At 38.8% G+C, this 14,244-nt stretch overlaps 1 protein-coding gene across 2 annotated transcripts in view; it reads left to right on the top strand.

The window, feature by feature from the left end:
• The window catches only part of ddx42 (DEAD (Asp-Glu-Ala-Asp) box helicase 42), a 70,279-nt gene that overhangs the window by 11,711 nt on the left and 44,324 nt on the right, over nt 1-14,244 (top strand). Inside the window, exons 4-6 of one of the 2 annotated variants that reach the window (XM_073070792.1) lie at nt 4,568-4,629; nt 7,384-7,420; nt 13,482-13,628. In XM_073070792.1, the coding sequence (XP_072926893.1) occupies nt 4,568-4,629; nt 7,384-7,420; nt 13,482-13,628 (246 nt within the window). The remainder of the gene's footprint in view (nt 1-4,567; nt 4,630-7,383; nt 7,421-13,481; nt 13,629-14,244) is intronic. The other variant, XM_073070793.1, reaches the window with a different exon arrangement.

Genomic DNA, 14,244 nt, shown 5'->3' with positions numbered 1-14,244 from the left:
GAAGTTCAACCCTTTGTTTATAAAGTTCCATGCTAGGAGTAGTCGAATATTTCTTGTCAATCTCTTTAATTTTATCAACCAGTAAAAGAGTTTCCTTCTTAATGCGTTTTCTCAGACCAGCAGAATACGAGATAATCTGTCCACGTATATACGCTTTTAAAGTGTCCCAAAGTGTTCCGCATGAGATATCCTCCGTGGAATTAGTTGAAAAGAAGAAATCAATCTGTTCCTTCATAAATTTAATAAAGTCCGGTTCTTGCAATAAGGTAGAGTCAAATCGCCATTGTCTAGCATTTAAAGCTGTATCCGTAAAATTAATAGAAAGTTTTAATGGAGCATGGTCAGAAATAGCTATAATATCATAATTACAACCAATTACCGATGGAATAAAACAAGAGTCAATAAAAAAATAATCAATTCTTGAATAGGAGTGATAAACATGTGAGAAAAAAGAAAACTCTTTGTCATTAGGATGACGAAATCTCCAAATATCAAAAACTCCATTATCAGTCAAAAAGGAGTTAATACAAGTGGCCGACTTATTGGGTAGAGTCTGAATAGGTGTAGATTTGTCCATCAAAGGAATTAAACAACAATTAAAGTCACCACCCATTATTAACTTATATTCATTTAAATTAGGTAAAGAAGTAAATAAGGACTTAAAAAAGTCAGGACAATCCACATTCGGGGCATAAACATTAACCATAGCAACCTTTTTATTACCGAGTAAACCCGTAATTAACAAAAATCTACCATTCAGATCCGAAAGGATATCGTGTTGAACAAATGCAATAGAGGAGTCAATAAAAATTGAAACTCCCTTAACTTTGGCATTCGAATTCGAATGATACTGTTGACCCCGCCAAGACCTAAAAAAGCGATATTTGTCCTCCTTCCTCACATGAGTTTCTTGTACAAAAATAATATGAGCATTAAGTCTTTGGAATACTTTGAAAATCTTCTTTCGTTTAATCGGATGGTTTAATCCATTAGTATTCCAAGACACAAAGTTAATGGTTTGAGCCATGTTTCTAAAGTCATCCCTTTGGTATATAGAGGGTTAACCATGTTATAAACTCATGCATCCGGAAGAGGGACAAAAATAAAGAGCGGACCCGGAAGTGACGACATCGTAGACATATTTGTAGTTCAAGAACAGCCCAAGTAAAAAAACTAAAACAAATTGATAAGAGAAAAATTAAAAAAGAAAACAGACCAACCCCCACCCCCGTATGAAAAAGAAAAAAAGCCAAAATATGGCTAGAAAAAAGAAAAAATGAAACTAACTCTACCCCCATATCAGCGGCAGACCACTCCGTGTTTAACGGATATATATAAAAAACCACCCGAACTTTAAGAATTATGATCGCAGTACTAAAAACTGCGCTTCTTAATATGCTGAGTTGTAAAGAAAAAGGGAATAAAATCATTAAAAGTTTATAAATCGGGTTATAACCCAAACAAATCAAGAAGTATTTAAACTATGATAAGCGATGCATTATAGGAAGAAGACGAAAAAAGAAACAATAACGCCATCTTAAACTAAACCAATACTTTACAAAAAACCATTATCTTGATATTAAACAAAAAATTCACTTCGAAAGGTTAAAAATATACCTTCAAGGGAACAAAAATAATAGACAAAAATATAGTATAGTAGTTAAAGTGTATAAGACAGAGCGATTAATATAACGAAAACACACTTTAACTTAAATATGAAGTATAGGATAAACCTACACCAATAACCAGAGACTAACCCTGGTTTAAGGAATCGAAAACCATCTTTCACGATCAGAATCACTCATTTAATGGAGAGTAGTAACTGTATCAGTAGGGAAGTTCTCCTCCAAATACTTTTTCGCTTCAAAGGTAGACAAAAATACTTTACGCGGAGCATTCGGGGGGGAGATCCTGAGCTTCGCCGGGTATAAGAGCGTAGGTTTTAGATTTTTCTCATAACATTCAGACATCAGAGGTTTAAAAAGCAGCCTTTTTTTCATAACTTCTGGGCTGAAATCTTGCACCAAACGAAAACAATAATCACGAAATTTAATCATCCCAGCCCTTCGAGCTTCACGAATGAGTTGTTCTTTATCGTGTACGTAATGAAATCGGACGATTACCACCGGGGGCTTATCTGAAACCGTCGGTGATCGACTCCAAATTCTATGTGCTCGGTCAAGTAGCGGAGGGTTTACTGGAAAAACCGACGGAAACGCATCTTTTAGAAATTGAGCAAAGTATTTCGAAGGATCGCCTTGTTCTATGCCGTCTGGGAGACCAAGTATGCGTAGGTTCTGTCTTCTGGACCGATTCTCCAAATCGACACTCTTGGCTTTAAGTGTCTCCACCAGTTTAATAGTCGAAATTAAATCCTGTTGCAATTTTTCAATTGTCAAATCTCGTTTCCGCGCTTCTTCTTGCAGCAATGTGATAAGCGCTTGCTGCTGGTTAATTACTGAATCCGTCTTAACCATATAATCTTGAAAAACCTTTATATCTCGTTGAAAAGCCTGACGTTGTTCCTCAAATTTTTTATCCAAAAGCTCCATAAGCAGTTCATAAGTTAACTCAGTGCGTTGCGGTTGAGCTGGCTTCTTTCCATTACCGTTCGGGTTTCGCCCCGGTTCTCGTCCTTTGGATCTAAGAGCCATTTCTGTTTGCATATCTTCCAAAATTCACAATAAAATCTTAACAATAAGCCCGAGAAAGTAGCAAAAGTCTTTTGGTGTAGGTAACAATAAGTTGAATAAGGGTGATCAAAGGTTAAAAAAAGTAAAGATTATGGAGCGGATCTGAAACAGTACTCACTCCATGAGCATCTCCCGCTGACCTCAATTCTATCTCCTTTACCATAGCACTGGAGAGGGATAGGAACAGACAAGTTAGGAAAGTGTTTAATTGGAGTAAGGGGAAATATGAAGCTATCAGGCAGGAAGCATAAATTAGGAGCAGATGTTCTCAGGAAAATGTATGGCAGAAATGTAGCAAATGTTCAGAGGATGTTTGCGTGGGGTTCTGCATAGGTATGTTCTAATGAGAGAGGGAAAGGATGGTAGGGTACATGAACCATGGTGTACAAAGGCTGTTAAAAATCTAGTCAAGAAGGAAAGAAAAGCTTACGAAAGGTTCGAAAAACTACGTAATGATAGAGATCTAGAAGTTTATAAGTCTAGCAGGAAGGAGCTTAAGAATGAAATTAGGAGAGCCAGAAGGGGCCATGAGAAGGCTTTGGCGGGCAGGATTAAGGAAAACCCCAGGGCATTCTACAAGTATGTGAAGAGCAAGAGGATAAGACGTGAGAGAATAGGACCAATCAAGTGTGACAGTGGAAAAGTGTGTATGGAACCGGAGGAGATAGCGGAGTTACTTAATAAATACTTTGCTTCGGTACTCACTACGGAAAAGGACCTTGCCGATTATAGGGGTGACTTTCAGTGGACTGAAAAGCTGGAGCATATAGACATTAAGAAAGAGGATGTGCTGGAGCTTTTGGAAAGCATCAAGTTGGATAAGTCACTGGGACCAGGCCACATGTGCCCCAGGTTACTGGGGGAGGCGACGGAGGAGATTGCTGAGCCTCTGGCGATGGTCTTCGCATCATCAATGGGGACAGGAGAGGTTCCAGAGTATTGGATGGTTGCAGATGTTGTTCCCTTACTCAAGAAAGTAGAGATAGCCCAGGAAATTATAGACCAATTAGTCTTACTAAAGTGGTTGGTAAGTTGATGGAGAAGGTCCTGAGAGGCAGGATTTATGAACATTTGGAGAGGCATAATATGATTAAGGATAGTCAGCATGGCTTTATCAAAGGCAGATCGTGCCTTACGAGCCTGATTGAATTTTTTGAGGATGTGACTAAACACATTGATGAAGGTCAGACAGGGTGGTAAAAAAGTAACAGGTATGTGACCACGTGCACTCCTTTTATACTGTAAAGTAGTCTGAATGGGTTTAGAAAAAAAACCTGTGAACAGGTACTGACTGAGTCACACTTTAGCTTTGCAATGAAACCGCAGAAGTTTAGAAACAAGTTACTAAAATTTACTTCAAACATATATGTGATTATACTGACATAAGCATTCAGGCAGATGGGGCTTGTCAACCGTGGTTGGCAGCTCATCTAGGAGAAGAAGAACTCTGAATTCAAACCTTCACTGCCTTGCAGCTACACCCACTCATGGAGAAGACTTCGGGAGTAAACCCTGAAGAAAAATCCAGAGCTGGAGTCCCTAAGACAGTCCTACATTGAGTTCAACGCTGACTGGCAACTCCTGTGACACTGCTGGTACCAGACTGTATCAGTCTCCCTTTCCTTTGCATTCTTCAGCTGTGTGGAGAGGGGGAGCCTGCTACATAGGTAACAGCTTTTTTCTTGGTATCCTACTGCTCTGGCTGGTGCATCAACTGAAGGTGACAATGTAGACAGCTAGGAGGCAACATCAATTGTCAACTTCGGCCAATGGAGGGCCTCAAGCAAGGGTAGAGAAAGTTAAAACAATAAGGAAAAATACAATCTCGACCCAAATCCAGCATTTCCATTAAACTGCCTGTTTTTTTCTTCTAGGACCAAGCAGCAAAAGATATAAAAAGACTTGATGAAAAGGAATGTGAGAAGAAAAATGCCAAGTAAGAACCTATTTTAAGTCTTAATATTTGCATTAGCTCATTTGTAATTACATTGTAATTGAGTTTTACAATTCACTTATCCACTAATCAACTTACCTTGATTATTTTACTGGAAAAAGTAAAGCATTTTTTCCCCAGCTCAATTTGTGATCACAGAAAATAGCCAAGCAATTGAGATCAGAAAAGAAACAAAATATTTTATAAATACTACTAAAGACAAAGTTCTAACTCTGCCCTACAAAAGTGGGTGATCGGGACTGATAGGAAATGTTAAAGACCACCATAAACCTGCTGAACCAAATAGCCTTTCATGTTCTATTTGAGTAGATAATGTGCCACCAATACAGCCCTTGGAATTTTGGAAAAAAAAATTTTAAATAACAAATCTCTCATCAAAATATCAAAGTAAAGCAAACTACAGGGCAAAATATAAGAGACATAGGTAATGATTTAGCTGGCGAATCATTGAAAATATTGTTCATATTATTTGAAGCAACAAAGTTTTGAAGTGGCCAGAAGTGATGATTTGCAGTGAGTAACTGTGGAACTTCAATCTTTTAGTCCTTCATAATGTGTTAACAAGATGTAGAACTGTACGAAGTGTCAATTTAAAGCTTCACACGTAAAATGTAAAATCTCCCACTTCAAATGAACACCTTTTTCTAAAAATTGTTAATTTCACTGGAATATTTGTAGGTATTGGTCATGGGATGAAAGGAAAGTATCTGAGGGCCCACTTAAGAGCTTAAAGCTTCTCTGGCTACAGTGGATTCTGGTTAATTGGTCCATTGGTTAATCAGACAGTCACTTATTTGGGATAACTCTTTAAGAACAAAAGCTAATCAAAAACAGCTGGGATTCCCTTTGCTTATTTGGGACACTATGCCACTAAGTTGGGACAGGAGGCTATTGCCAAAGAGTTTCTGACTAGTGTCAGTTGTGTGAACTTGTACGGCTGTTAGACACTACACCGTGCTTAGAGCAAACAGTTTTTAAATAGTGTCAGTTGCGTATATTTTTGTTAAAAAGGCAGTAATTCTTGGGACTGATAGTTGGAAAGAAATTAACAGTAAGACAATTCGGAATTGTTTTGCTCATTGTGGTTTCAAGTATTCAGGTTTGACAATGCTAGAAATGACCGGGAGTGAAAATGAAATGATTTCACTACTTCAACAAGTTAGGAACTACAAAGAATTTGAAGGAATTGACAATTATCTTGAATGCTACAAAGAAACTGAAGATTTGGAGGATGCAACAGTTTTTAACTAGTGTCAGCCACTTGTACTTCAGTGGTTGTTAGACACTACACTGCTTAGAGTGAGCAGATTTAAAATAGCATCAGTTGCGTGTGCTTGTGTTTTGCTACTCATTTGACGCCAAATTAAAAAGCAGTGGTGTTTGACACTACTTCATGCAGGAAGACAATGAAGGCAGTCCATTATCTGCATTAGGTACCTGTGCTGATTTTGTTCATTTACAGTCAATCAAAAGAACATAGCAGCGTACACTGGATGAATTCCTCCGACGCAAACTATTAGGATCTAATACAAAATTTCATAGTACTGTAGTAGTTTTGGTAGTGTTCTAATTTGTTCTGTATTTCATTTAAATGCATAATTTGTTATTCAGTTAAATGTAGTTTGTCTTTTTTAAACTATTTCCATGAAACTTTGGCTAATTGGGGCAAAATGTACTGGTTCTGATGTGTCCCAATTAACCGGAATCCACTGTATATTCTGAGGCTTCCTGTTACTTGGGTTTCCCAAGTGGAGGTATTCCTGTGGTACAGATGGGTGTTTCTCTCCAAGCTGTGTTGATGTTCAACATAAAAAGTGTTGATTTTCTGATCAATGTATAAAAATAGCCCATTTCTATATCATTACTGTAATTTGTTTTGTGTTCTTTATTTAAATTTAAACAATGCAACATAATGTGTTGTTCTATACTGAGTGGAGACCCATGAAATAACAACATAGGCCTTGCTATAAATCTGTGAATCAGATTCTTACTGTTTGGTTGAAGTCAGAAAACAGAGACATATTGAAAGATGTTTGTGGTCCAAGACTTCAACAAAGCATTATCTATAAATCATATCTAACATTCCCTCAAGCTTTTGTATTAATGCTGGTTTAATAATGTGGCAAGGGCAGTTCAGAGCATTACCTATTCAGAAAAATGATAGAAAATGTTGACACGTAAATTAAATACCGAGGTAGAAAATATACCAGCTTGAATGCAATCACTTTGAAAGAAGTAAGATCACTGCTGCCAATATCTGCAATTGATTAAAAGAAAATAGTTAGCTTCAGGAATATCTCATAAATGGATTGATTTTAATTTGGAAGTGATAATGGAATCCAATACTATCACTTATATCTGTACCTAACCTTTGCAGTAGTTGATGCTATTTAAGAATATTTTACATTAGTTATATGGCATGACATTGTAGCATTGTATTGAACAAAAGAAATATATATACCTGCTGGAATTATCTTCTAGGATACATTTTATGTAAAGTCATCTTATTCCTAAAGGTGCCTTTTGGAAATGACCATGTTATTGGAAAATTTCTGAACACAAAAGTCAGTTTTATATTTTGCTCTTTTTAGAACAAGAACAAAATGATTATAATGATTTTCAAGAAAGTAGGAACTTCTCGATATATTCACACTGTGATCATTTCATGCTTTGCTGCATTCACACTGGGTCTGTTGAACACTTGTAGGGAGTTGGTTTTTCCCTTTGTTTTTGCAGGGGTATAAGGGATGACATTGAAGAGGAAGATGACCATGTGAGTTCTTGTACTGTCTTTCTTGCATATACGAAAAAGAATATATTAAGCCGATATTTTAAATTGTTGTGTATCCACTGTAGTCTTTAGTTTGGATCAATTCTTGATATGCAGCCACAAAATTCTGAGGACACCTGCCTTATTCTATTTGGTCATCTTGTGAGGTATTTCTATTGTTTGCACCAACATAATTTAAGTCGATCCTGCTGCACAGCTGTTGTCTGGATCGTAAACACAAGAGATTCTGCAGACGCTGGAAATCTAGAGCAACATACACAAAATACTGGAGGAACTCAGCAGATCAGGCAGCATCTATGGAAATGAATAAATAGGCGACGTTTTGTGCTGAGACCCTTCTTCAGGACTGGAAAGGAAGGGGGTAGACATTAGAACAAAAAGGTGGGGGTTAGGGGAGGAGGACTAGGTAGAAGGTGATAGTTGTAGACAGATGGGTGGGAAAAGTAAAGGGCTGGAGAAGGAGGAATCTGACAGAAGTTGACCATTGGAGAAAGGGAAGAAGGGGCACCATGGGAGGTGATAAGCAGGTAAGGAGAAGAGGTCAGTGGCCAGAGTGGGGAATAGAAGAGGAATAGGGGAAAAAAATACTGGAAGGAGAAATCGATGTCTGGTTGATTTTTGCAGGTCTTGCAGTCAGAACGTCTATTGGGATGGGGCTCAGGCTAGAATTGAGCTGCTAAGTTTGCACAAAATTATTAATTACAGCTGAATTAGCCTATTCTTCATGTTTGTTCCAGCTCCCTGCATGTACAGTTATCAATGCACCATTTTCCTCTGTGAGATATTTTGACCATGCTACCAATCATCATTGACAATAATTCTTGCCTTATAAAATGCTACACATAATAACTTAGAACAGTATTGCTGACTTGGTACTAACTCTAGGCTGCAGTGGAAGGAAAAATCCTTTATATTTAAAATGTCTGAAAATGTTTTGTTACTTTTAATTGGGAATTCACAAAAACTTTGTTTTTCACCACATTGAGTGTTTTCAGAGTAAAGACTTGATGAGCTAACCTAAAAGACATCCCTAATATTTTGGAGGGCTCTATTAATGCAATTTGCATTTCCCCCACTGCTGCTTCTCAAGGTTATGAGTCAATAGGCTATCTCACAGTTCTGATGTGGCCTTGGTCATTTGTGTAATTGTCTATTTAGTTAAAGGTATAGTTGATACATGCTGCATATTATTTAAGACATCAGTTTGACTGGCTGGTGTTGTATCTCTTTGAAGAATAAGTCAATGCGTTCTCTACCCTACCATGTATTTTCAAAAAAATACCATGCATTGATTATAAAAACAAGTAGGAAGAGATGAACATAGCATAATGTAAATGTTAAAAATGAAGAAAACTATTTGGGAGAGGAGAAAGAAAGATGGAGAGAAGATAAGAAATAGGCAAGTAAAGCATAGATGAACAGAAGGAGCTGGATGAAAGAGTGAGCTAAGGCCAATTGGAGAAAACCAAGTTGTGAAAATAATATCTGAACACTTATTAAAGAGAAAAGAGGCTTAGCTGACACTAATTGCTTGAATGAGTGGAAGTGGAAGAGAGAGAGGTTGGTTCAGACTGGGGGGGGGGATGACTGGGAAGGAGTTAGTTAGCAATTCCAACTTGGTTGCCAGTTGGAAAGAAATGATGGAAGAGTACAATTATTTGGGAATGAGAAGATTAGGAGAGGCTAGTGTGAAAGATGAAGCAGAAAGAACTGAGGGAAGGTAGATATTGTACTGGTGGTGAGCAATATAGAAGAGTTTAAGAGAAAGATGGGTAGGGCAAAGCAAAACAAAAGATGGACAAGGGTGAAGAAAGGAATCTGAAGGAGAGAAGACATAGCACTACCTTTAGGAAAGTTACGGATGAGTGATGAATGTGGCAAAGGGAGGAAATTAGAGAGCTATAGAAATTAATGGTTAAAGAAATTTTTTTTTTTGAAAATTCTGGTATTAATCAGGTGTTCCCTGAAATAGGCATACTTGTAGGGACTTAAGTTAATAAAAAATGTAGTTCCATAATTGTGAATTCCCCAACAGCCAAGTGACATAATTATAAGATGAAGTTATGGATAGAAATGAAAATCAATGTATTTTTATTATAAACTTAATGAGAAAAAAATATCCTTTTCATTGTTACCAATATTAAATGGATCCAAAATACTGATGGATGTCTGTTGACAGAAGTGCTGCCAGGGCAATACTAAGCTCTGTGCATATTTACAAGCTTTTTTAAATAAAATTTTATGCTATTCACAGTAACTGATTTTTAGTAAATTTTGTGCTTACAGCTGTTTTTCTGATGTCAGCATTCCAAAGCTGGGAGTTAATGATTCTGTCACTAGGACAGCATGAGCACAAGGAAATGATGCACTGACACTGAATCTCCATAACCTGAACAAGTGCTTTTTACTCCATGTTGCTATGTACATGCATCAATTTACTGATTTATAAGGAGTGATAAAATCTAGTGAAAAATGTCTTTGAAGAGAGAGAAGTGAATTTTGTAGATGAAAATGAATTAGTGGGGAAAAGGTGGAAAATACAGGATGCACATGAATGGCAAAAAGAAAGAAATAAAATCACAAAAACATGCTGGCTTTGTCTGTTTGTGAAGTACATTTAGAAAGTAGCAGTTCATGACCACATAATGTATTCAGATTATTTTCAGTACAGGTCCCTTTCATAGAGTAGAACACTACAGCACAGAAACAGGTCCTTTGGCCCATTTAATCCATACCAACACCCATCGACCTGCACCCAGACCATAGCCCTCCATACCCCTCCAATTAACGTACCTATCCAAAGTTTCCTTAAATGTTAAAATTGAGCCTGCATCAGCTTGTTCCACACTCTTGCCACCCTCTGAGTGAAGAAGATCCCCTTTATACTCTCCTTAAACATTTTACCTTTCAACCTTAACCCATAACCTCAAGTTGCAGTCTCATTCAACCTCAGTGGAAAAGTCTGCTTGCATTTACCCTATCTATACCCTACATAATTTTGTATACCTCTATCAAATCTCCCCACAATCTTCTACATTCCAGGGAATAAAGTCCCAACCTATTCAGACTTTCCTCAAGTCCTGGCAGTATCCTTGTAGATTTTCTCTGTATTCTTTCAACCTTGTTTACATCTTTCCTGTGGGTAGATGACCAAAACTGCCACAATACTCCAAGTTAGGTCTCATCAATATCTTATACAACTTCAACATAACATCCTGTTCCTGCACTCAATGCATTGATTTATACAAGCCAGTCAGTATGCTAAAAGCTTTCTTTACAGTCCTATGTACCTCTGATACCACTTTAAAGAAATTATGGATCTCTATTCCCAGATCCCTCTGTTCTACCGCAATCCTTAGTGCCCTTCTGCTCACCGTGTAGGTCCTACCAAAGTGCAAGAGCTCGCACTTGTCTGCATGAAATTCCATTTGCCATTTTTCAGCCTATTTTTCCAAATCCCACTGCAAGCTTTGATCATTTTTCTCACTGTCCACTACATCCCCAATCTTGGTGTCATCTGCAAACTTGCTGATCCAGTTAACCACATTAGCATCCAGATTGTTGATATAGATGACAAACACCACTAACCACTGGCCTTTGTTCTGAGAGGTAACCACCTGGTAGCACCCTCTGGCTTCTTCCAGGAAGCCATTGTCTTAATCCAAATTATGACCTCATCTTGAATGCCAAGTGACTAAATCTTCTTGACCAAAATTCCCATGCAGGACCTTGTCAAAGGTCTTGCTAAAGTCCATGTAGACAATGTCTATTGCCTTGCTTTCATCAGCTTTCCTGGTAACTTCCTTGAAAAATTCTATAATTAGATACAACCTACCATACACAAAGCCATGTTGACTGTCCCTGATCAGTCCCTATGTATCCAAATATTTATAGATCCAGTCCCTTAGAATACCTTCTAATAATTTACCCACTACTGATATCAGACTCACCAGTTTATAATTTCCTGGCTTAATCTTTGAGCCTTTCTTAAACAGTGGAACAACATTAGCTATCCTCCCAATTGCCTGACACTGCACCTCTGGCTAAGGATGCTTGAAGTATCTGTGCCAGGGCCCCTGCAATTTCTGAATTTGCCTCCACAGGGTCTGAGGGAACAACTTGTCATCCCTGGGAGCTTATCCACTCTAATTTGCTTCACTTTGAGAGACTCTGTCCACCTCCTGAGTAAATACTGATGCAAAATATCCATTTAAAATCTCCCCCATCTCTTTGGGCCCCACACATAGATTACCATTCTGATCTTCCAGAGGAACAATTTTGACCCTTGCTGATCCATGCCCTAAGCTCATCCGCCTTTCCTACAATACTCTTTGCATTGAAATATACGCAGCTCAGAACATTAGTCCCACTATGCTCAACCTTTCGATTCCTGACTTTGCATGTAGCCTTAATAACATCTTTCCCCACAGCCTTTCCACTATCTGTTCTTGTGCTCTGGTTCCCATCCCCCTGCAACTCTAGTTTTAAACTCCCTACTATACAGCACTAGCAAACTCGCCCTCTAGGATATTAGTGTCCTCTCCTGTTCTGGTGTGAACCATCCCTTCTGTACAGGAACCACCTTCCCTGGAAGAGAGCCCAATGATCCAAAAATCTAAAGGCCTCCCTCCTGCACCATCTCCTCGCACGTTAAATTGTATGATCTTCCTATTTCTGGCCTCACTAGCACGTGGCACGGGTAGCACTCCTGAGACCACAACCCTGAAGGTCCTGTCCTTTAACTTAGAACCTAACTCTCTGAACTTACTTTGCAGGACCTTGTCACCCCTCCTACCTGTGTCATTGGTACCTACATGGACCATGACACTCCCACATGATTTCTGTGGATGCAGTCTGAGATATCCCTGACTTGGCACCCAGGAGGCAACATACCATCCAGGAATCTCATTCTCGCCCACAGAACTTCCTTTCTATTCCCATAGCCATTGGATCCCCTGTCACTACAGTTTGCCTGGTCTCCCCACTTCCCTTCTGAGCCACAGAGCCAGACTTGGTGCCTAAAACCTGGTTGCTGTGGCTTTCCTCTGCTGGGTCAATTCCCCTAAAACAGTATCCAAAGTGATATACCTGTTGTTGAGAGGAATGGCCACAGGGGTACTCTGCACTGGCTGTTTAACCCCTTTCCCCTTCTTGATGGTCACTCAGTTACCTGTGTCCTGCACCTTGTGTGTAACTAATCCCTGTATTGACTGGCGTTCATCCAGTTCCAGCTTCAATTCCTTAACACTGTCTGTTAGAATCTGCAGATGGGTACACTACTTGTAAGTGTAGTTGTCAGGGACGCTGGAGGTCCCCCTGCCTTTCCACATCCCACAAGAGGAGTATTCCACTATCCTGCCTGGCATCTCCGCTGCGCTAAATGTGCAATAAGACAGAAAGAATAAATAACAAAAAAACCCTCCCCTCGCCAAAGTCTCAACGAGCCAAAGCCTTGACTCCCCACTCTAACACTGGCCTAGTCACACAATGCCTACTCCAATTAAAACTAATTTCTTATCATTGGACCTTGCCAAGTGTCTAATTATGCGCAATCCAATGTCTCCTCAGGAACTATGGCGCGCAAAATATGCAGACTGCCCCTTCTTTCCCCCCCCCCCCCACTTCTTTTAAACGCTTTCTCCCTCTCTGCAACTGAATGTCTCCTCAGGAACTGTAACGCGCAAAATGTGCTGACTGCCCCTGCTCGCTACTTTTAAACTATCTCCCTCTATGCAATCCAATGTTTCCTTGGAACTGTGGTGCGCAAAAATGTGCTGACTGCCCCTGCTTGCTTCTTTTAAACTCTTCTCACCCTCTGCGCAATTCAATGTCTCGGTAACTGTGGCGCACAAAATTTGCAACATTTTAAATTCTTTTTATCCAATTCCTAGCTATTATATGTTGGATATGATCCATTTAGTGAATACTGTTTGAAATTCCATGTATTTTCAAAAGAATTGGTTTAGGTATGTGATAAGCTCAGTGTAATGATTAGTGCTGCATTCCCTCTCCAGTTTGACTTGTGAATTACATTTATGTGCAGGAAGCCTATTTTCGGTACATGGCTGAAAATCCTAATGCTGGTGTAATTCAAGAGGAGGAGGAGGAAATTGACTATGATAGTGATGGCAATCCCATACCTCCACAGAAGAAAGTGATTGATCCATTGCCTCCAATTGACCACACTGAGGTAAGTGGAAATCCAAAGAAATTCTAAGCCATATAGCAATTGGTCATCAAGATGAATTTATTGTGTGTCTGCTATTTGTGCCTTACTTTTGATTATACCCTGTTTAATGGAGTAGTTTCATTCTCTTGTTTTTATCATTTTTTTTAAAAACATCCTTTTTTTTTACAGTAATTAGGAAATTTTCTTGTGGAAGGGTTAGGTATTTTCAAAACAGGTGACTGCCTGGGGAATGTCATTTACTGTTTTGCAACTGTTTGAGGTTTTCACCAGTGTCCCTGGAGCTTACACAGTGGAGTATTTGTATTAACTTTCTGTCAGCTGTTGATGTGATAAGTTTGATTATTTATTTAAAACAAAATTCTTAACCACTTTGACCTCTTTTGCCCACACATTCTGCCCAAATTTTGTAGAGCATTCAGTAAGTTAAATTATGAGCAGTTCAACTAAATTGGGGAAAGGCTAATTACAACAGTATTAGGCAAGAGCTGGGGAGAGTAAATTGGGAGCAGCTGTTAATGGGCAAATCCGCACTCGACATGTGGGAGTCATCTAATAGCTGAATTCAGAATCAATTTGTTTCTATCAAGAAGAAAGACAAAGATAGTATGGTTCAGGA

This window comes from Hemitrygon akajei, chromosome 18, assembly GCF_048418815.1.
Source record: "Hemitrygon akajei chromosome 18, sHemAka1.3, whole genome shotgun sequence".
Classification (NCBI taxonomy): domain Eukaryota; kingdom Metazoa; phylum Chordata; class Chondrichthyes; order Myliobatiformes; family Dasyatidae; genus Hemitrygon; species Hemitrygon akajei.
The sequence above is the reverse complement of the archived record's forward strand: the minus strand, read 5'-3'. Positions and strand labels throughout refer to the sequence as shown.